Raw genomic sequence first — 22,053 nt, 5'->3', positions numbered from 1 at the left:
TCCACTGCCGGCCGGAAGTGGGCGTGGCGGAGCCAGTAAACAGCACTTCTTCCGGTCTCGGCTCCCAGTGGAAGGAGCGACGACGGAACGAGGAGTCGTGTGTGAGGTGGGTTGCAGACGTTGGAGGGATAAAGTTTCTGAGTTCCCTTCCCACAGGGTCCTAAGGGAGACAGGGCGAGATTTAGGGTTCCTGAGTCCTTGTCGATCATTAGTAGAGCTCTCCGGATGCGACAGGTTTGAAACTACATCTCCCAGCATGCCCCGGGATTAGCGGACTACCCCCCCCCCCCCGTCGGTGCTTTGCAAATGCTGTGGACTGTTAGCGATGGGCCTAGATGCCGACGGCGGGGGCGAGGGGGGGGATTGGAACACGAGAGTCTAAGAAGTGGGGTTTGAGGAAGCGGGGGCGGGGGTCAGGGTTTTTCCTCAGTTTCATGGTTTTTCCTCAGTTTCCCTGATTGTGGCGGTTCCCCTCGGGGTGGGATGTGGGAGCTAACTTTCACGTGTATGTGTGTGTGCTGGTCTGGGCCTTGAACTCAGGGCCTGGGTGCTGCCCCTTAGCCTTTTCTACCACTTGAGCTACAGCTCCACTTACCGGCTTTCTGGTGGTTAATTGGAAATTGGAGTCTCACGGACTTTCCTTCCTCAAGTTGGCTTCGAACTGTTATCCTCAGGTCTCAGGCTCCCGAGTAGCTTGGATTGCAGGCGTGAACTTCCAAAAGATTTAATGTTTTCCATTGTGGAACTTGGAATTAGGGTCTGGCATCCTGATTGTGCTGTGGATTCGGTGTGAACTTAGGCCTTGAAGCAGCATTGTTATTTGTATCAATTGACAGGATCTTGCCTTGTAGCTCATGCTGGCCTCCTCAGCGCTCAGCCTCCTCCAGAGCGCTGGGATTATGGGCAGGTACTACCACATGCTTCACTCACTACATTACAGTTTCCTAATTTTAGCCTTTTGAGATATAATTTGTATAATGCATACCTTACCCACTCAGAGGGTATAATTCAGTGGTTCTTAGTATATTCACAAAGTTATGTAGCCATCAGTGTTAGAAATCCAGGATCATTAGCATACATTCCACATTTCCTTTCAGTCTTAGCTTAGCTACTTTCAGTCTCTGCAGATTTTCTTTTTACTTTTTTTTTTTTTGGTCTATTATGGGGCTTGAACTCAGGGCCTGGGCACTGTCTCTGAGCCTCTTTGTGCTTAAGGCTCTTACTATACCACTTGAGCCACAGTACCACTTGCGGTTTTTGAGTGGTTTATTGGCGTTGAGTCTCACAGGTACTTTTCTACCCAGACTGGTTTTGAAATACTCTTACTAAGATATCTAGGCTGGCAAAGGCGTAGATGGCTCATGCCTGTGATCCTAGCTACGCAGAGACTGAGATCTGAGGATCGTGGTTCAAAGCTAGCCCAGGAAGGAAAGTCCATGAGACTCCTATCTCCAGTTAACCACCAGACAACCAGAGTGGACTGTGGCTGAAGTGGCAGAATTCTGCCCTTGCTTGAGCAAAAAAGCCCAAGTACAGCACTCAGGCCCTAAGTTCAAGCCCCAGGACAGGCACCCAAAAGAAAAAAAAGCCATTCAGGCTGGTCTTACACTGTCTATGCCAGGCAAGCCTCAGGGTGCAAGCACCCTCTTTCTACCACACTGCTTTCAAGCATTTTTTCCCCGTTAGAATTCTTACCCCCAGAGGAAATATATATACACACACCCCATCCTTCCCACTCACAGAGGCAATGTTTCCCATCTGTGGAGACTGCTGATGTCTGGGACAGCAGAGGCTCCCACTGCCAAATACCACAGAGGGTCAAGGCAGTTGACAACTAAGAATAGAGCAGGGAATTTGGCCATGAGGTCAACACGACCTTCATGAGTGACAGTTGGGGGCCGCTGAGGGTGGGGCGGAAGCCAGGGGCCTGGGCTGGGGAGTGGGCGGCACTTGGGTGAGGGGAGGTGGCAGGTGCTAGATTCTTCTGTGGCTTGGGAGCTGGGAATGTCGGTGGAGAGGGCAGGGGTCATCCTGGGAACTTTATTAAGGTCAGTTCTTCACCAACGTGCATAGCCACCTTGCTGACACATTGACCAGCAACACCACTGTGTGTGTGTGTGTGTGTGTGTGTGTGTGTGTGTCCATGTCCAAGTCCAACTGGAACGGGGTCTTCGATGCTTCACTCATGAGCTGGTGTTCTACCAGCTGAGCCATACCTCCACCCCAAGCCACACTTTTTGAGGAACTTTTCTTTAGATGATAAAGATGTTCACCATCTCGATTAGGATGAGGGTTCAGAAGTGTAGACATTTGTTTTTTGTTAGTTGGGGCTTGAACTCAGAGCCTGAGCACTATCCCTGAGCTTCTTTTGCTCAAAGCAAGAAGGGTGTGGTATATGTTACTTAGGAGGCAGAAACAGGAGGAAGGAGAGTTCAAAGCCAGACAGAGAAACCCTCTTAAAAAAAAGGTGGGGTGGGGATACTGGGACTGTGGCTTAGTGGTAGAGTGCTTGCCTAGCATGCATGAAGCCCTGGGTTCGATTCCTCAGTACCACTTAAACAGAAAAGGCCAGAAGTGGTGCTGTGGCTCAAGTGATAAGAGTAGTTCTACCCTTGAGCACAGAGATGTTCAGGGACAGTGTCTAGGCCCTGAGTTCAAGTCCCAAGACAGGCAAAAAAAAATTTTTTTTTAATTAGAAAAGCTGGAAGTGGTGCTGTAGCTCAAGTAGTAGAGTGCTAGCCTTGAGCAAAAGAAACTCAGGGACAGTGCCTAGGCCCTGAGTTCAACCCCCAGGGCTGGCAAAAACAAACATGGGGCTCTGGTTTCAAGCCTGCCAGAAAGGAAAAAAAATATTTTGCATTGGTGGTAGGTATCCACTTATTATGTGTTTGGAATGCATAGGCACAATTTTTTTTTGGGGGGAGTCAGTCTTAGGGCTTGAACTCTGGCCTTAGGTACTGTCTCTGAGCTCTTCAGCTCAAGATTAGTACTCTCCCACTTGAGCCACAGTACCACATCCACTTTTCTGGTGGCTAATTGGAAATTAGAGTCTCATGGATTTTCCTGCCCCAAACTGACTTCAAACTGTAATCCTCAGATCTCAGCCTCCTGAGTAGCTAGGGTTACAGGTGTGAGCCACTGGTGCCCATCTGCAAAGCCACAATTTAAGACATTATCAGGGGCTGGGAATATGGCCTAGTGGCAAGAGTGTTTGCCTCGTATACATGAAGCCCTGGGTTCAATTCCCCAGCACCACATATATAGAAAAACCAGAAGTAGTGCGGTGGCTCAAGTGGTAGAGTGCTAGCCTTGAGCAAAAAGAAGCCAGGAATACTGCTCAGGCCCTGAGTTCAAGCCCCAGGACTGGCAAAAAGACTATCACAATGTTATGTTCAAAATCTCAAGATTTACATTGTTTGGGAATCGTATCCTTAGCAACTAAGCTTTTTTTCTTTTTCTGTTTATGTGGCACTGAGGAATCGAACCCAGGGCTTCATGCATGCTAGGCATGCACTCTACCACTAAGCTACATTCTCAGCCCAAGCTTCAAATTTTTGAGATAGTAACTTAAAGGTGAGTGAGATAAGAAAGCAGAACAAGGGGCTGGGGATATGGCCTGGTGGCAAGAGTGCTTGCCTCCTACACATGAGGCTCTGGGTTCAATTCCCCAGCACCACATATATGGAAAACGGCCAGAAGGGGTGCTGTGGCTCAGGTGGCAGAGTGCTAGCCTTGAGCAAAAAGAAGCCAGGAGGTAAAAAAAAAAAAAAAAAAAAAAAAGAAGCCAGGGACAGTGCTCAGGCCCCGAGTCCAAGCCCCAGGACTGGCCAAAAAAAAAAAAAAAAGAAAGCAGAACAAGAGACTGTATAGCAGCTCACTGGGGCCTGTGCTAGGGAGGGGAGAGGATGCAAAACCAATTTATGTGTTCCATACTACCAAAAAATCAACAATTTTACACACACACACACACACACACACACAGCAAGTCTTAGATCTGGCATCTAAGGTCAAAACAGGCATGCCAAGTCGGACACCAGTGGCTCACTCCTGTCATCCTAGCTGCTCAGGAGGTTGAGATAGGAGGATGGCAGTTCAGGGCCAATCCTGGCCACACACACACAAAAAAGCTCAGCAATGCCCTCCCCCTGCTCTCCTGTTCCTGTCTTGTGTGCAGATCATTTCTGAGGGGCTGTGAAGAACTTCCTGGGGGACCTGTGGTCACCTGCGCTGTCCTCTCCTGCAGGATGACTCGGCACGGCAAGAACTGCACGGCGGGGGCCGTCTATACCTACCACGAGAAGAAGAAGGACACAGGTACTGGCCTGGGGTCCGAGTGTCCCTCGGAGTCCCCATCTGGCTCTGAGCCTCCATGTTGCTCCCTGTGTGCCCTGCTGGACTCCCACCAAGCATGGTTTCCTCCTAGATGAACAGCGCATGTGTTCTATCGCCCCCATGTGGCGGGCGCCGATCGCTCGTCTTCCCTCATTCACAGCCTCTCATTCTCCAACCATTCCCTGGGTTACCACCATTTTCTAGTAGGAAAAGAGGACAGAGTTTTTCAGGTACAAGAACTTGGCAAGAGTAGTAAGGCACAGGGGAGTCAGCCATGCGCCCCTCTGCTTGGGTCCTCTACGCAGCAGAGCCCTCAACACAGATGGACAGTTTTTATTCATTTATTTATTTTGGGGCTTGCACTCAGGGCCTGAGCACTGTCCCCGAGCCTCTTTGTGGTCAAGGCTAGTGTTCTACCACTTGAACCACAGGTCCACTTTCTGCTTTTTGGTGGTTAGTTGGAGATAAGAGTCTCAGGGGGATTTTTTCGGCTTTGAACCATTATTCTCAGATCTCCATTTCCTGAGTAGCTAGGATTACAAGCATGAACCACTGGCGCCTCAGTTATCTTTTAGTTCTTGGTGCCAATGCTGGAGCTTGAACTCGGGGCCTCAGTCATACTCTCTACTTTTTTGCTCAAGGGTGGTGTTCTACCACTTGAATCACAGGTCCACTTTCTGCTTTTTAGTTGGAGATAAGAGTCTCATGGGCCAGGTGCTAGCATTTCATGCCTGAAATCCTACCTACTCCATAGGCTGAGATCTGTGGATCGCAGTTCAATGCCAGCCTGGGCTTTGAGACTGTTATCTCCAATTAACTCAAAAAAAAAAAAAGAAAGAAAAAAAAACAGAAAGGGAGCTGTGGCTCAAAGTGGGAGAGCACTAACTTTCAGCCAGAGAGCTCAGGGATAGTGCCCAGACTCTTGAGTTCAAGCCCCACAACCCCCCAAAACCGAACAAAAGAAAAAAAATTTTTTTCACAGACTTTCCTGTCTGGGCTGGCTCCAAACCAAGATCCTCAAATCTCAGCCTCCTGAGTAGTTAGGATTATGGCTCTTAGCTTCATTTCGGGCTATTATTATTTCCTTTATTTACATTGCTATGTAGACCAACATTGCCTTCTCCTCTCAGTCCTCCCGTCTTCATATCCCAAATGCCAGGATTACAGACGTGTGCTACCACGCTCGCCTTTCTGGACTGTCTTTTACTGCCAAGCCCGTTTCTCCATCTGGGCTGGCCCTCTCCAGCCCCTGAGTTCTTTTTGGGGTTTGAAGAGGGGTCCATATCTCCTGTTTCCCCATCTTTCCAACACTGCCTGTCTTTCCTGCCAGCGGCCTCGGGCTATGGGACCCAGAACATTCGACTAAGCCGGGATGCTGTGAAGGACTTCGACTGCTGCTGCCTCTCTCTGCAGCCCTGTCATGATCCTGTTGTCACGTGAGCCCGGGGTGGGTGTGGGAGATGAGGTCAAGGGCTGTGTGTATGTGTCTGGCTACCTGCAGAGCCAGGGCACCTTGGGCCAGCATGGAGTCCCGTAGAGGCTCAGTGCTCTTGTCTGAGATGCAGGCATGATCTAGTCCCTGCTTTATATCACATGAAACAGAATATATCCATACCACAGAAGTTAGCTATGATGGTGCACACCTGTAATCTCAGGTAATTGGCATGCAGAAGCAGGAGTATCTTGAGTTCAAGGACAGCACAGGGAAAGTTAGCAAGACCCTGATTCAAAAACCAAACAAACGCAAAAGGTCTGGGGCATTGCTTAGGTGATAGGACCTCAGTTCGATCCCAGTACCACAAAAAGTAAAATGGGGGTGGAAAAAAGTAACTGAATTTGCCAGAGTGCCCAACAGAGCTCTTGGGGGTGAGGGTGGGGGCGTTGTATGCCCTGCTGAAGACTGGGTGCCTCCCAGGTGGGGAGCTATGGTCTGGTGGGTTCCATTCTGTCTCTCCCCCATCTCCCCGCAGCCCCGATGGCTACCTGTACGAGCGGGAGGCCATCCTGGAGTACATTCTGCACCAGAAGAAGGAGATTGCCAGGCAGATGAAGGTGAGGAGGCGCTCTTTTGTGTGTGCTTATACTAGGACTTGAACTCGGCCTAGGGGCTGCCCCTGAGGTCTTTTTGCTCAAGACTAGCGCTCTACCACTTGAGCCTCAGCTCCACTTTTGGATTTTTTTGGTGGTTAGTTGGAGATAAGACTCTCACAGGACTTTCCTGCCCAGCTGACTTTGAAGTTCAGTCCTCAGATCTCAGCCTCCTGAGTAGCTGGGATTTCAGGTGTGAGCTGCCTGGTTCAGCACAAGAGCCTGGATTATGCTGACTTTTTGTTGGATATGTTGAGCTAGGACTGTACTGTGTAACTCAATCTGGCTTCAAACTCATCCTTCCACCTCCGCCTCCTCATGGCTGGGATAAGAACCACCATGCCTGGCTTGTACAGCCCACTGCACATGCCTGGCCAAGGGGTTACCACCTGCTACCAGCAGTGCTGGTGGAAGCCCCTGTGTGCCTGTGGGTGACATGGGAGGAAGGGATGCTCACCTCAGGCCTGCCTGCCTTTCCCCCAGGCCTACGAGAAGGAGCGTGGCGCTCGTCGGGAGGAGCAGAAAAAGCTGCAGCGAGCGGCTGCTCAGGACCAGGTTCGGGGCTTCCTGGAGAAGGAGGCTGCCATTGTGAGCCGGCCCCTCAACCCTTTCACGCCCAAGGCAGCCTCAGGATCCAGCACAGGTGACAGGATCTGGACTGGCCAGGGGCAAGGGGCCACAGGCCGGCTGGCTGGGCCTCTGATCTCCCTCTTCCCACAGATGAGAGCCAGCCGGGGCCCAGCGCAGCGCCTCCCAGCAAGGACAAGGACAGGGACAAGGACAAGGTGCTGCCCAGCTTCTGGATCCCGTCTCTGACGCCCGAAGCCAAGGCCACCAAGCTGGAGAAGCCGGTGAGCTGGCGCAGTGGGGGGCCGGGGTCCCCGGGTCCCCATCCCCTTCCCACCCTCCACAGCGCCCGCCTGACACCGTCCTCCGCCCCTAGTCCCGCACCGTCACCTGCCCCATGTCCGGGAAGCCGCTGCGCATGTGCGACCTGACCCCTGTGCGCTTCACCCCCCTCGACGACTCTGTGGACCGCGTGGGGCTCATCACGCGCAGCGAGCGCTACGTGTGCGCCGTGACCCGGGACAGCCTGAGCAACGCCACGCCGTGCGCCGTGCTGCGGCCCTCGTGAGCCGGGGACCGACCCCGCAGGGCGGAGGGGGGCCGGGGACCGAGGAGCCGGGAAAGGAACAGCCCTCTACCGGGCGGCGGGCTGCCCGGGCCACCCCTGACCGCGCCCTCCACCCGCAGGGGGGCGGTGGTCACCCTAGAGTGCGTGGAGAGGCTGATCCGGAAGGACATGGTGGACCCTGTGAGCGGGGACACGCTCACCGAGCGCGACATCATCGTGCTGCAGAGGGTAGGCCTCTGTCCGCAGGGCCCCGCCCTCTCCCCGTGGCTCCTCCCAGCACGCCATGGCCACGCCCTTCTTGGCCACGCCACTGGTGGTCTACCCTCGGGGCAGGTGCCCTTTGCTCCCAATGCCCCGCCCCCTTGTCCATAGCAGTCCTGCCCCTCCTCTTCCAAGGACCCCACCCTGCAGCCCACTCTGGCCCCGCCTCCCCCCAGGCCTGGGCCCCCTGCGCCCCGCTGCTCATGCTTCCCCTCTCACCCATTTCCGCCTTCGCAGGGTGGCACCGGCTTCGCAGGCTCGGGAGTGAAGCTGCAGGCGGAGATGTCCCGGCCAGTGATGCAGGCCTGAGCGTCTGCCAATAAACCGTAATCAGCTTTAGTGGCCCCGTGTCTTCTACCCTTCAGAGGCCCGACCCCCTAGAGCGAGAACTCAAGAAAACTGAGTTGTCCTGGAACACAGAGGGACCCCTGGGTAAGGGTGGTCGGGATCTGCCGTGGACACGCAGGCTCCGCAGGGCGAGAAGGGAGGAGCGCAGCCAGCAAGGCAGGTGCTGCGGGTGGGGAGAGGAGGGAGGAACAGGCTGGGGGTGCGGGGTGAGGGTGGGGGCCTCCCAATCCGCGTTTGATTTTTGTAGCCCCTCAGGTGGTATAGGGCAAAATAAAAGAAGTCCTTGGCCATTGTTGCTGAGCAGTGGAGGAGTGTGAAGGTTTAGATTTTAGAAAGGCCTCCATTGTTGCCTCGGGAATGTCCTGGCCTGTGAGGCTCTGAGCGCCAGCCTTGCATTGCAGGCCTGGGGCTCCTCCTTCTGTGGCCAGCCGCGTGGGGAGATGGCAGGGCCCCTGTACCATGACAGCACCCGTGTGGCCTTAGCTGCCATTGGACCAATGCACTCACTACAGAGGGAGATTCTAAAAGAGCCTGTAGCCTCATCCTGTACCTGGAGAGGCCCCAGGCTGACTGTCTACCCCCACAGATGCCTCTAGAAGTTTCTCTAGGTCCCTCAGCACCCTCCCACCCAGGACCTTAGCACCCCCATCATTTGTTTGTCACCCCAACCCTCTGATTTCCTCAAGACCCCTCATGAACCCTGCTGTTTTTCATATTCAGCATAGACTCTACCTTCACCCCCAGTAAAAACAAGTTCGCCAGTCATGCTGGTACATGTCTGCAATCCCAGCACGTAGGAGGCTTGGGCTTCCACGGGCCAGGCCACTCTGGTTCATCTAAGACCCAAAAGTCAGAAAGCCAGAAGCTAGGAGATTGTCCCAGCTCAGCCATAAGTGTTGACAAGACTGAATCTCAGCAGTACCTTTACTCAACAAAGGAAAACAAACCAGAAGATCACAGTCCAGGCCAACCTGATCTCGAAAACACCCTACCTCAAAAATAACCAGTGCAGAAATAAGCTGGGAGTGTGGCTCAAGTGGCAGCAAGGGCAGCAAGCCCTTCCTTGGATGGGGTCTTGAGTTATTGCCCAGGGCAGATATATCCTCCCATCTCTGGGATTACAGGCATGTACCCCCACACTCAACAAGGCCTAGAAATGGTTACTATGGTGGGTGGGACAATGAGTTGGCAATATAATACCCATGTGGTGTTCCAGCCCCACTGCTTCCTCCTGCCATCATGGGGGAAATCCACACAAACGCCAAAACAAACTAGCATGTTGGTGGGTGTTTTGTAGCAGCCTCAAAGCTTGAGATGATCTGGTTGGTCAGCAGAAAAATGGGTGAATTACGAGTCATCCACCATGGTAGAAGCTGTACTATGCAGCTGTGGGAAAGAGGAATCCCCTTGCCAATTCACCCAGGTCCCAGCAGCCTAATTCTCTGAATAAAAGTACACTAAGAAATCAGGACAGGGGGCTGGGAATATGGCCTAGTGACAAGAGTGCTTGACTCTTATACATGAAGCCCTGGGTTCGATTCCCCAGCACCACATATATAGAAAACAGCCAGAGTGGTGCTGTGGCTCAAGTGGCAGAGTGCTAGTCTTGAGCAAAAAGAAGCCAGGGGCAATGCTCAGGCCCTGAGTCCAAGGCCCAGCACTGCCAAAAAAAAAAAATCAGGACAGGGCTGGGAATGTGGCCTAGTGGTAGAGTGCTTGCCTAGCATGCAGGAAGCCCTGGGTTTGATTCCTCAGCACCACATAAACAGAAAAAGCTGGAAGTGGCACTGTGGCTTAAGAGGTAGAGTGCTAGCCTTGAGTATAAAGAAGGGTTTAAGCCCCAGGACAGCAAAAAAGAAATCAGGACAGGGCTGTGGCATGGCTAGAGAGGTAGAGCATCAGCCTTGTAAGCTCAAGGTCTTGGCTTCACAGCTGGTGCTCTGCCAGTTGAACCGTGCCTTAGGCCCAGCATTTTGCTTGTTAATGGAGTCTTGAAGACTTTTTCTGCCTGGACTGGCCTTGGACCAGGATCCTCAGATCTTAGCCCCACCCCCCTCCAGGTGTGAGGCAACAGCATCCCAGCTTATAAATGGAGATACAAGCTCTCGTAAAAGCACACACACACACACACGCACACGCACACACACACACACATGCACACGCACACGCATGGGCTAGCACTAACTAGCTGTAGTTTCTATTAAAAAACAAGAAACCCGTAGCTGGGAATATGGCCTAGTGGCAAAAGTGCTTGCCTCCTATACATGAAGGCCTGGGTTCAATTCCCCAGCACCACATATATGGAAAACGGCCAGAAGCGGCGCTGTGGCTCAGGTGGCAGAGTGCTAGCCTTGAGCGGGAAGAAGCCAGGGATGGTGCTCAGGCCCTGAGTCCAAGGCCCAGGACTGGCCAAAAAAAAACAAAAAAAAAAACAAGAAACCCTCACCAGAGGCCTGCTTCCCAAAGAAGAGGAAGAGAAGAAACAATGTGTAGGTATTTGCTTCAATCTGTGTGAATTTTCCTTGAGAACAAACACTGACAGCCTGCGAGGAGGCAAACTTGGTGAGAGGAAGACAGTGTGACATTTTTCACAGCTGCAGTCTCCTTGTTAGTATTTACAAATCCAGTGCACAAAACAGCCTGGAACCAGTGGCTCACATCTGTCAACTCAGCCACTCAGGAGGACCATGGTTCGAAGCCAGCCTGGGTAGGAAAATCCATGACACTCTTCTCTCCAATTATCCACCAAAAAGCTGGAAGTTGGTCTGTGGCTCAAGTGGTATAGTGACAGGCTTGAGCAAAAAGCCCAAGGACAGCACCCAGGCCCTGAGTTCCAGCCCCACCACAAGTACAAATAAAAATTGTGCAAGGGGCTGAGAACAAGGCCTAGTGGTAGAGTGTTCACTCTTATGCATGAAGCCCTGGGTTCGATTCCTCAGCACCACATAAATCAAAAAGTGGTGCTGTGGCTCAAATGGCAGAGTGCTAGCCTTGAGCAAGAAGAAGCCAGGGACAGTGCTCAGGCCCTGAGTCCAAGGCCCAGGACTGGCAAATAAATAAATAAAATTAAGCAGGTAAAAAAGAAAGGAAAGGAAAGGGGAAAAAGAAAGAAAGAAAGAAAGGAGGCCAGATGGTCTGATGGTCTGATGGTAGAGCAAAGGGGTTTTCTCAATTATAGGACCAGGCATCCCCAAACTGCAGGGTTCTGTATTTACCATAATGGTCTACATCTGGGATTTCCAGAGAGCTGGACCAGCGAGTCGATCTGATTTGCCGAGGGATGGCAGGGGGTGGCTGGGCAGAGGGGCAGGATACATCAGGGCTTATGCCCTGAGTCCAAGGCCCAGGACTGGCAAAAAAAAAAAAAAAGTGCAAAACACTTAAGAAAAACCTTCTATATGGAGGTATAGGTATGCAGAATACGAAGGTACTGGTCACATTTCCAGCATAAGCTGTTATGTACAAAGTAACTTGTTGCTATTTTAATAAAATATTTTGGAACATTCAGCGGTTTCCCCCGCATGTTGACAGACTTGCTATTGCCACTTGCGGCCACGAGGGGGCAGACGGCTCTCATAATTAAAAGCCTGCATTCCTGTACATTAGAATCCAAATTCCTGCTCTCATGTTCATAATGACAAACCCGGGGACAGGGGGGGGGGGGAGTTTTACTGTCTTGGGCTTGAACTCAAGGCCTAAGCACTGTCTGTGACTTCTTTTTGCCCAAGGCTAGCATTCTACCACTTGAGCCATAGCATACTTCTGGCTTTTTCTGTTTATGTGGTGTTGAGGAATCAAACCCAGGGCTTCATGCATGCAAGGCAAGCACTCTACCGCTAAGCCATATTCCCAGCCCTGTTTGTTTTTGCTTGTTTGTTTTCTGCCAGTCCTGGGGCTTGAACTTAGGGCCTGAACACTATCCCTGGCTTCTTTTTGCTCAAGGCTAGCACTCCGCTATTTGAGCCACAGCGCCACTTCTGGCTTTTTCTGCTTATGTGGTGCTGAGGAATGGAACAAACTCGTGCCTTCATGCATGCAAGGCGAGCACTGTACACTGACACATTCCCAGCCCAACAATGATAAACTCTGAAGAAAATTTTGTTGTTGTTGGTTTTTCTTGCCAGTCCTGGGCCTTGGACTCAGGGCCTGAGCACTGTCCCTGGCTTCTTTTTTGCTCAAGGCTAGCACTCTGCCACCTGAGCCACAGCGCCCCTTCTGGCCGTTTTCTGTATATGTGGTGCTGGGGACTTGAACCCAGGGCTTCATGTATATGAGGCAAGCACTCTTGCCACTAGGCCATATCCCCAGCCCCTCTGAAAAATTTTAAAAAATTGTAGAAAGCCACTGGAGACAGAAGAAAACCAAAATCGGGCAGGAATTGGAGGAGACTTAACATTCAGAAAGGGAAAGCATGGAGTGAGTTTCTCCTTTGTTCAGCTTTTAGCCTGGAGCAAATTACCAAGGCCTCCAGGCCCCCAACACTGACAGCAACAGCTGGGCAATTCAGTGGAGTCCTCAAATGACCTTGCCTGGAAAAAGAATTTTGACAATAGCCCTTGTAATTGTCCTCAAAAAGTTGAGGAAATTTACTCTTTATAAAGAATGAAGGGCTAGGGCCTGGCATGCTGGTGCACACCTGTAATCCCAGCACTCAGCAAACAGAAGCAACAGGATTGTGAATCTGAGACTAGCCCAAGGTACCCAGTGGGGACGAGGCAGCCACACAGTGACAGTTCTCCAGTTCTGGGCAGTAAGCAGTGAGGTTACCCTTTCCACATGTCAGCTGTGCTGCCTCACACCTGTCATCCTAGCTACTCAGAAAGCTGAGATCTGAGAATCATGGTTCAAAGCCAGTCTGGGCAAGAAAATCTGTGAGATTCTTATTTCCAGTGAATCGCTGAAGCTGGAAGTGGAGCTGTGGCTTAAGAGACAGAGTACCAGTCTTAAAGTTCAAGCCCCTGAACTGGCATATGCACACGTGCACGCACAGGCGCGCACACACACACACACACACACACCACGAAGTGAGCAGATGAGTCTTGAAGACTTGAGACCTAAAGATTATGATTTTTTTTTTGTCTGTCCTGGGGCTTGAACTCAAACTCTGAGCCTGGACACTGTCCCTGGGCTCTTTTTGCTCAAGATTGGTGCTCTACCACTTTGAGCCACAGTGCCACTTCCAACTTCTTTTGGATTGACTTTGAACCGTGATCCTCAGATCTCAACCTCCTGAGAAGCTAGGATTCTAGGCATGAGCCACTGGAATCTGGCTGTTTTTATTTATTCATTCATTTATTTAAATTTATTGGCAGGGGGCTGGGAATATGGCCTCGTGGCAAGAGTGCTTGACTTGTATACATGAGGCCCTGGGTTCGATTCCTCAGCACCACATATACAGAAAATGGCCAGAAGTGGCACTGTGGCTCAAGTGGTAGAGTGCTAGCCTTGAGCAAAAAAGAAGCCAGGGACAGTGCTCAAGCCCTGAGTTCACGGCCTAGGACTGGCCAAAAAAATAAATAAATAAATAAATAAATTTATTGGCAGTAACTAATTCATGAAACCAACTTGATAGTTCAGACCTTCAAAACTGTACGCTGAAAGTTGTATATTAACATATACAAAGATGTACTTCTCAGTGGCGGTATTAAACTGCCATTATCTGTAAATTTTAAAGTTTGCCTGCATAAATTATCAGTCCCTCCTGAAGGGATCTAATCCAGGATGTTGAATAGGATTATTGCCATCTTCCACTATATACTTTTTTTTATGTGGTGCTGAGGAATCAAACCCAGGGCTTCGTGCATGCTAGGCAAACACTCTACCGCTAAGCCACATTCCCAGCCCCAGATCCACCATATTTTGTAAAATGTAGCTTAAGCATACTCTCACACTGAAGATTTGCATCACTTTTGCTATTATCATTCTTTGAAGAACTATAAGCCAAAAGAATTTACGCCTTAATGTGTCATTATATAACATTCCTTAAAAGAACTGTAAATATTTGTGTTTGTTTCTGACATTTTAACTTGAAAGCAATATGCTGCAAAATAATGTATTTAATAATATCTGGTGGCAAATAGTCAATAGTTTACATCTGTTAAAAAAATATTGGGGAGTTAGAATGGCCTATACTCTGAACTCAGGCAACAACAAATGCTGGAGGAGGTGTGGGGAAAGAGGAACCCTTCTCCATCGTTGGTGGGAGTGCAAATTAGTACAACCACTTTGGAGAACAGTATGGAGGTTTCTCAAAAAACTCAATACAGACCTACTCTATGACCCAGCCATACCACTCCTAGGCATCTATCCTAAACAGCAAACCCCAAGATATCAAAAAGACATTTGTACTTCCATGTTTATCGTGGCACAATTCACAATAGCCAAAATATGGAAACAACCCACAGACGAATCTACAGACGAATGGATCCAAAAAATATGGTACTTATACACAATGGAATACTACATAGCGATTAGGAATGGTGAAATATTGTTATTCGCAGGGAAATGGTCAGAACTCGAACAAATAATGTTGAGTGAGACAAGCCTAGAACACAGAAAACAAAGGGGCATGATCTCCCTGATATATGACTGTTAACAAAGGGAGACGGAGAGACAGTAGAGACCAAGTCTGTGAAACCAAAAACTGCTTGTCAAATAGTATTCCCCACAGGATTGGGGCAGCGACCCAACAGTATGTAACTAAAACCAAACAACTACTCAACATATAAAGGTCAAAAATTGACCTCTTAGTGGAATACAATAACTCAAAAGCTATGTATGTACGTTCATATAAGACTACTGTCGACATATGGTCTAATATCGACATTACATTTAAAGCCCTAGGAGAACTTTCTTGGGCGTGGCCACGTGGCTACTGTATGTGTTCTTGATACATTGTATATTGTATATATGTCTACCTGACCTAGAGAAGAGATAGAAAAACAGGGCGTAAGATATCACAAGAAATGTACACACTGCCCTACTATGTAACTGTACCCTTTTTGCACAACACCTTGTCAAAAAATTTGTGTTCAGGGGCTGGGGATATAGCCTAGTGGCAAGAGTGCCTGCCTCGGATACACGAGGCCCTAGGTTCGATTCCCCAGCACCACATATACAGAAAAAGGCCAGAAGCGGCGCTGTGGCTCAAGTGGCAGAGTGCTAGCCTTGAGCGGGAAGAAGCCAGGGACAGTGCTCAGGCCCGGAGTCCAAGCCCCAGGACTTGCCAAAAAAAAAAAAAAGAAAAAGAAAAAATTTGTGTTCAATTAATAAATAAAAAAAAAACTGGAAATAGTACTATGGCTCAAAGTAGTAAAGCACTATCCTTGAGCAAATGTACTCAAACCCCAGTACCAACAAAATAATAATAATAAACTAAAAACATTGGTACTCCTAAGATTTGAACCTTATGTCAGGTAGGCAGGTGGTCTACTACTTGAGCCAGTCCTCCAACCCATTTTGCTTTAGCTGTTTTTTTCAGATAGAATCTTTTGCTTTTGTTTGGGGCTGGCCTTAGATGTAATCCTCATTCTTATACCTCCCATATAGCTAGGATTACAGGCACACGCTCCAAGCTTGGCCTCTCATTTTGCTAGATGCATATTATACATGTATCATACATGCATATAATGTACTTCAATCACCACTTCCTTTTCAATTTTCCCTCCTGCTGCTTTCCCCCTGAACAGTTTTTCTTTTGTGCACACATGCACACAAATAGATTCTGCATATGAGAGAAAATGTGATATGTCTTTATGAGTCTGGCTTATTTCATTTACCATGACAATTTCAAGTTCTATTTATTTTCCTACAAAAAAAAACCCAAGCCCCCAAACCTACTATTTCATTTTTCTTTATGAATATTATTCCATTATGTTTCTGGGTACCTAGGCTGATTCCACAGCCTGGTTATTGAGAATAATGGTGCAATAAACATGGGTATGCCAATAAAAAAAATATTGGGGGGCTGGGAATATGGCCTAGTGGTAAAGTGCTGACCTCATGTACATAAAGCCCTGGGTTTGATCCCTCAGCACTACATATATAGAAAAAAGCCAGAAGTGGCACTGTGGCTCAAGAGGTAGAGTGCTAGCCTTGAGCAAAAAGAAGCCAGGGAACTGGCTTCAAAACTAGCAACAAAAACAAAACAAATAAACAAAAAAATATTGGCAGTACTGGAGTTTAAGCTCAGGGCTACAAGTTAGGCCAGCACTCTACCATTTGAGCCACACCCCCAGACCTGTTCTGTTTTGGCTTTAATCTTGTAAACTACTCTACACCCAGGTTCTGAAGCTCAATCTCACGCAAGTCTCTGAGAGATACAGCTGAGGTCACTCAAGGTCATTCTGTCCCCTTCTGTGATGAGGAATACGTGAGAGTTTTCTAGTTTGGGGTTAAGGATAAAGCTGGTATCTCCCTTCTATTGATGACCTTCTTTTTTTTTGGCCAGTTCTGGGGCTTGGACTCAAGGCCTGAGCACTGTCCCTGGCTTCTTTTTGCTCAAGGCTAGCACTCTGCCACTTGTGCCACAGCGCCACTTCTGGCCATTTTCTGTATATATGTGGTGCTAGGGAATCGAACCCAGGGCCTCATGTATACGAGGCGAGCACTCTTGCCATTAGGCCATATCCCCAGTCCTTGATGACCTTCTTGAGGACAACCCGAGCTACCCTCACACTTGGGGTCCTCCAGTCTCGGCCTCCAAGGGCTGGGATTACAGGCGTGTGCCACTATGCCCGGGTTGATGACCTTGTCTTTCTGTTTGGGCTGCAGCAGGAATGGAATTGCTGGGGCAAGGCTAAGACCTGCTCAAGTCCAAAGGTGAATTTCACTATGGTCATGGGGCTGCCGGCGTGCTACATGAACAACAGTTCCTTGCCTGTGGTGTTCTTTTACCTTTTGTCCCTGCCTGGATTCCCTGGGTGCAGCACACCTACCTGCCGGGAATGCCCGCTCCCTCGGAGCTTCAGGGGTGTTTCTGGCTGGCCTATCCATTTTGCTCTGGCACTCAGCCCCCCACAGGGTGCCTGAGTCCAGCACCCCAGGCTGCTAGCTCTGTTTTCCAACTCTGGAACCCCCCAATGCCCAGCACCCCACTAGTGCTGCAGTTCCCAGCATGCTCCTCTTCCAATCACAGGACCCCCCCCAGCACCCCTCAGAGAGACAGACAGGGCTGGGGACCCAACTCTAGGATGGATTTATTACCCCCCTCCCTGGCAAGGGGGAGCTGGGCCAGGTCCCTGGCAAAGGGGGGAGAGGGGAGCGGGGCTGAGGGGGAGGCCTGGGGGAGGGGATGGGGACAGGACGGGGTCTCAGTGTGTGTGGTTGAAGCTCAAATTTGGGCTGCGGTGGCCAGTGGGGGAAGGACTCTTGGAAGTTGGGGTGAGGGTCCCAAGGGCTGGGCTGAGGAACTGGGGGTCACTGGCCCTCTGAGGCTCTGAGAGGCCTGGGTGCAGCAGGGAGAGCCAGGTGTCCCCGGATGGGAGGCTGGTGTGGAGGGGGGTCCCTGAGAGCCTCCCCCCTCCCCTCTCCCCCCCCCCACAGGTCCTCAGGTCACGTGGTGCATAGGGCAGACGCGGGTGTGGGGCTCAGAGTTCATCGTGGTGTCGGGTCAGGTCCTCGCCGTAGTTGGTGGCCTGGCTGCCCACGAACATGTTCCAGTTCCCCAGGATCTCGGCCTTGCTCAGGCGTCCGTCCTGGGCGCGGGGCATGGAGGAAATGTGCACGCGGCCTCCGCTGCCCAGCCTCCCGGCCCCCCATCCCCTTGGCTGGGCCTGGCCCCCATCTGGATCTCGGTCTATCGCTGAATTTGTCTCTCCCTGATCCAGGATTCCCGTCCCCCTCTCTCTGGGACTCTGTGCCTCCATCTGGGATCTGGGTCCCCGTCCCCCTCTCTCTGGGCCTCTGTGCCTCCATCTGGGATCTGGGTCTCCGTCCCCCTCTCTCTGGGGCTCTGGGCCCCTCTCTCTCTGGGGCTCTGTGCCCCCATCTGGGCCCCTCTCTCTCTGGCGCTGTCCCCCTCCGGGCACCTTGTCGGCGTCGCTCTCGTGGAGCAGGTGGTTGGCCTCCACGAGCGGCTGGTCCTGCGAGGGCGGCAGCACCCAGTGGCCCACCTCGCTGCCGTCCAGCCGCCCGTCCTTGTTGAGGTCCCGGAAGTCTCGGAACTGCTGGCGTTCAGTCTCCACCCAGGCCGGCTCGGCCTCGCCCGGCTCCTCGGAGTATAGGTCCGCTGGGGTGGGGACAGAGAGGACAGGAGCCATGGGGACCAGGCTCTGGTCTGGCTCCGGACCTGCTGGACACGGTGCCACATCGTGAGCCACTGCCCCCGGCCCACTAGGAGGCCCACTCACCGATGTACTCCTCCACCTGCACGTAGCCATCTTTGTCCTTGTCCAGGTCCTCCAGGGTCTCCTGGGGGGAGAGAGGTGCTGGGACTGGGGGTCGGTCAAGCCTGGGGTCCAGATGTGAGGGCAGGTATTGGGCTTGTGAAAAAGGTGGGGCTGTCTAGGGGCATGACACATCATGGAGGGGTGAGCAGACACTGTGCGTTCATGAACCGCACAGATCTGTGACACCCAAGGAAGACACAGATTCAAATTCAAGGGCCCCCTGCTGCGGCCTCCCCAGTGTTGGGGTTACAGGCTGCTGTGTATTTGTGGTCTGGGCTTCCCATGGAAGAGGCTGGGAGGGAGGTGGGTGACTCATAGGTAAACGTGGAGAGCTGGGCCAGGGACCAGGGATCAGAAGCCTGAGTCCCGGGAGGGGTGCCCGACACAGGGGACCTGCACCCTCACGCACGGCAATCACGATGTCCCGCATATGAGGAAATTCCTCAGGGTGCAGGAAGGCCGTCAGCTCCTCCCGAGTGGCCATGGAGTCCCCGTCCTGGTCGGCCACTCGGAAACGCCGTTCATCCCGAGCCAGCATCTTCTTATAGGTCTCTGCGTCCTCCACGTCGTGGAATTCTTCCCCTGGGGAGAGGGGGACAGATGTGGGTGAGCCAGACGTCATGGGGAGAAGGCCAGGCAGCATAGAAAAGGCAGCAGGAACCAACTCAGGGGGCAACAAGACATCCAGAAGGTGGAAGAATTAGCTGGGCACAGTGGTGCACGCCTGTAATCCCAGCTACTCAGAAGGCGGAGGCAAAAGCATGTTGAGTTTGAGGCCATCCTGGATAAAGTCATCAACGCTTCATCTCAAAAACAAAGTGCAGACAAAAGGGAGAGGGGTGTGCCGTGCATGCCAAAGCAAAAGAGGAAAAAAAAAAGAGTCTGGGGTAGGTCAAATGAGGGGTGAGTTCAGAGGTCAGGGGGCGGATGACAGGGCGTCAGGCAAAGTGTCCCTGGCTAGGGAGGTCATAGAGCTGTGGCCTCCAGTGCGGGGGTCTGCAAAGGCTGGGATCTGGGGCACGTGGGTTAGGGTCCCCGCGTACCGGGCGCGTAGTGGCCATAGGTGGCGTTGCGCAGCTCCTCCCAACCCACACGCCCGTCGCGGTCGGTGTCGTACGTGTCCCAGGCCGCGCTCACCGAGTCCCGGATGTGCCGCTGCTGCGTGTGCGCGATCCACGCGCGGAGCTCGGCCAGCGACACCCAGCCGTCCCCATCCCCCGCACGGTCCATGCGGTCCACGATCCGCCTGCCAGCCAGGGCGGGGCACGTCAGTCCAGGCCCCGCCCACAACAGCCCACGCCCCGAGAACAGGGACCCACCCCAGAGAGGGCGGGCTCCCAAGTAAACCAAGTGACCCTTGTCAGTCTACAGGCCACGCCCAGTGAAGACCACGCCCCCATCCTAAACTCCTCCCCCAGAACTCTGGCCCCTCCCAAGCGAAATTAGGAAAGACAGGGCAACCGGCAGCCACGCCCCATCGCGACCACGCCCACGTGGCCACGCCCATTGTTGACCACACCCCCAAGGCCTATACCTTGTTCAACCCTCATAGGACTGGGAGTGGAGCGAGGGAGTCCCACTCACACAGAGCCCCAACCCACGGAGTTCCGGCCCCCAAATGACTGAACCCTCGCCTTATCAGCCCTCGAATCCCCCATACTCCTGCATCCCGACATTCTAGAACCATCACCTACCCATCCTCAGTCCCCCCTTTGCCTGTCCCCTTCTCTGTCCCAGTGCTTTGTCCCATGTCCCCTCTCCCCTCCATGGTCCTGATGTCCAACCAGCTCCTCACGGAGACCTCGTGGCACTGTCCTTGCTGGGGTCGGTCCCAGGGCCCTGTCTCCAGGGTTGAATCCCCCAGCATTAAGACCTCCCTGGCTGTACCCCAGCAGCCATCTCCATCACACCAGTTTGTCTTTGTCAGGTCTCCTTGGCAGGGGCTGATGGGAAAAATAAGATCTGAGATTAAAGTCATCAGTCCCTACCAAGGAGAACTGGTGTGTGACCCATTTTATAGAACAGCCAACTGAGGAAGGGAGGTTTCTGGTGCAAAAGAACTAAAGAGTGGCTTGGAAGTAGAATCTGAAACAGATATTGCTGCCCTCAAATGTCATATTTGGGGTGATTGTGGTGGTATAAACCAGTAATCCCAGCTACTAGGGAGATAGAAGTAGGAGGAATAAGGTGGGAGGCTGGCCCCAGGCAAAGTCATGAGACCCGACCCTATCTGAACAATAAGCTAAAGAGAATTGGGGGCATGGTTCAAATGGTAGTGCATCTTGCCCCCCACCCAAGCAAGCAATGCCCTGACTTCAAACCCCAGTATTGCAAAACAAACAAACAAAACGTATCTTGAGATCCCAGTTTTAACTTGTCTTTTTCCCCAGGAGAGAAAGTGGAATTTTGCACTTGGATTTGCACAAAGAACTGATGTTCTGTTTAGCCCATACTCTCTCCCTTTTCTAGTCCTGACCTATCCCTCATAATGACCGCATCAGTCCCCCCAAATCCTGAACATGCGTCCCCAACTTTGGCTCTCCTACCCTAGCCGGGCCTGGCTTTCCTCTGGGCTGAGCTGGTCGAATTCCTTAGCCACTTCCCGTCCCAGGAAAGCCTCATGGTCGTACTGGAAGTTCCCGTGGGCGTCGTCATGGGGCGCCTCGCTCAGGGGGGCCTCCTGGTGCACCCTCCCGTGGCCATGAGGGCCAGAGTCGGGCGACGGCTTCCCCTGGGCCCCGCGCCTCAGCAGCAACAGGAGCAGCAAAAGTGATGAGCCCCACATCATCTCTTCCTGGGGAGCTAAAGCCAGAGGTCAGAGGTCGCGGGGAAGAAGCTAGAAATAGAACTGAAGGGAGGGAGATCCTAGGACAGGACAGAGAAAGAGGCAAAAGGGAATTGGCGGCAAAAAAGTTTTGGGTTTCAAAGTTTTGAGCCCCAAAAGGGCAGGCCACGGGAGAAGGGAGGATGGAGTGCTAAGAGGTAAAAACAACGGTGGGGCCCAAATTTTCATGGGGGGAATCTCATAGCTGCCGTGTGGTGGGGTGGGGGGAACCTAGGAGGAGACGTGGCGGACATCCCACTCCGAAGTGCATAGCATGGGGGTGGCCTGTGAGAGATCAGGCAGGATCCCCGGCAAGGCTCGCGGCCTGGGGTCGCCCGCCCCGGCTGGCACCCCATGTTCTCCCCCTTACCCCGTTATCCGTCCTCGACTCGCCCGCCACGCTCCGCTCCCACTCTGCGGTGCTGGATGCGCTTTCAACGATGAAAGTCGGCCACCTTCCAGCTAGGCCCCGCCCCTGGCGGCTCATAGGCCCCGCCCCCTGGCCAATACACACGCTGGGTGCCGAGGGGGCGTGGCTACTGAGCACGGGGCGTGCCTCAGGCGCCCGTCGCCACGTCCACAAAGGGAAGCCCCAAGGGAGTAAGGGCGTGGGGGGCCGAGTGGGCCAGGCTGGAGTGACGCCTCGCCAAGGGGAAACTGGGAAACTACAACTCCCG

The 22,053-nt window shown here is 52.2% G+C and overlaps 2 protein-coding genes across 5 annotated transcripts; one reads left to right on the top strand and one right to left on the bottom strand.

Annotated features, from left to right (window-relative positions):
- The first annotated feature begins 22 nt into the window (after positions 1–22).
- LOC125338813 (nitric oxide synthase interacting protein) lies at positions 23–8,152 on the top strand. 2 transcript variants are annotated; one of them, XM_048329830.1, is made up of 9 exons: positions 23–106; positions 4,175–4,314; positions 5,663–5,768; positions 6,303–6,384; positions 6,904–7,063; positions 7,141–7,271; positions 7,364–7,551; positions 7,675–7,783; positions 8,054–8,152. In XM_048329830.1, exons 2-9 carry the CDS (start codon positions 4,245–4,247, stop codon positions 8,123–8,125), a joined length of 918 nt encoding a protein of 305 aa, XP_048185787.1. In that variant the 5' UTR covers positions 23–106; positions 4,175–4,244; the 3' UTR covers positions 8,126–8,152. The 2 variants fall into 2 exon arrangements, with proteins under 2 accessions (XP_048185787.1, XP_048185786.1); XM_048329829.1 differs by lacking the exon at positions 23–106 and adding an exon at positions 772–907.
- A 9,201-nt stretch (positions 8,153–17,353) lies between these two features.
- Rcn3 (reticulocalbin 3) lies at positions 17,354–21,823 on the bottom strand. 3 transcript variants are annotated; one of them, XM_048330127.1, is made up of 7 exons: positions 21,747–21,823; positions 21,099–21,354; positions 19,596–19,798; positions 18,962–19,134; positions 18,514–18,574; positions 18,193–18,392; positions 17,354–17,859 (listed from the first exon to the last, which is right to left on the bottom strand). In XM_048330127.1, exons 2-7 carry the CDS (start codon positions 21,338–21,340, stop codon positions 17,752–17,754), a joined length of 987 nt encoding a protein of 328 aa, XP_048186084.1. In that variant the 5' UTR covers positions 21,341–21,354; positions 21,747–21,823; the 3' UTR covers positions 17,354–17,751. The 3 variants fall into 3 exon arrangements, with proteins under 3 accessions (XP_048186084.1, XP_048186085.1, XP_048186086.1); XM_048330128.1 differs by having other exon boundaries at positions 21,099–21,346; XM_048330129.1 differs by having other exon boundaries at positions 21,099–21,340.
- Between the last annotated feature and the right edge of the window lie 230 nt (positions 21,824–22,053).

This window comes from Perognathus longimembris, chromosome 20 (genome assembly GCF_023159225.1).
Source record: "Perognathus longimembris pacificus isolate PPM17 chromosome 20, ASM2315922v1, whole genome shotgun sequence".
NCBI lineage: Eukaryota > Metazoa > Chordata > Mammalia > Rodentia > Heteromyidae > Perognathus > Perognathus longimembris.
The sequence above is the reverse complement of the archived record's forward strand: the minus strand, read 5'-3'. Positions and strand labels throughout refer to the sequence as shown.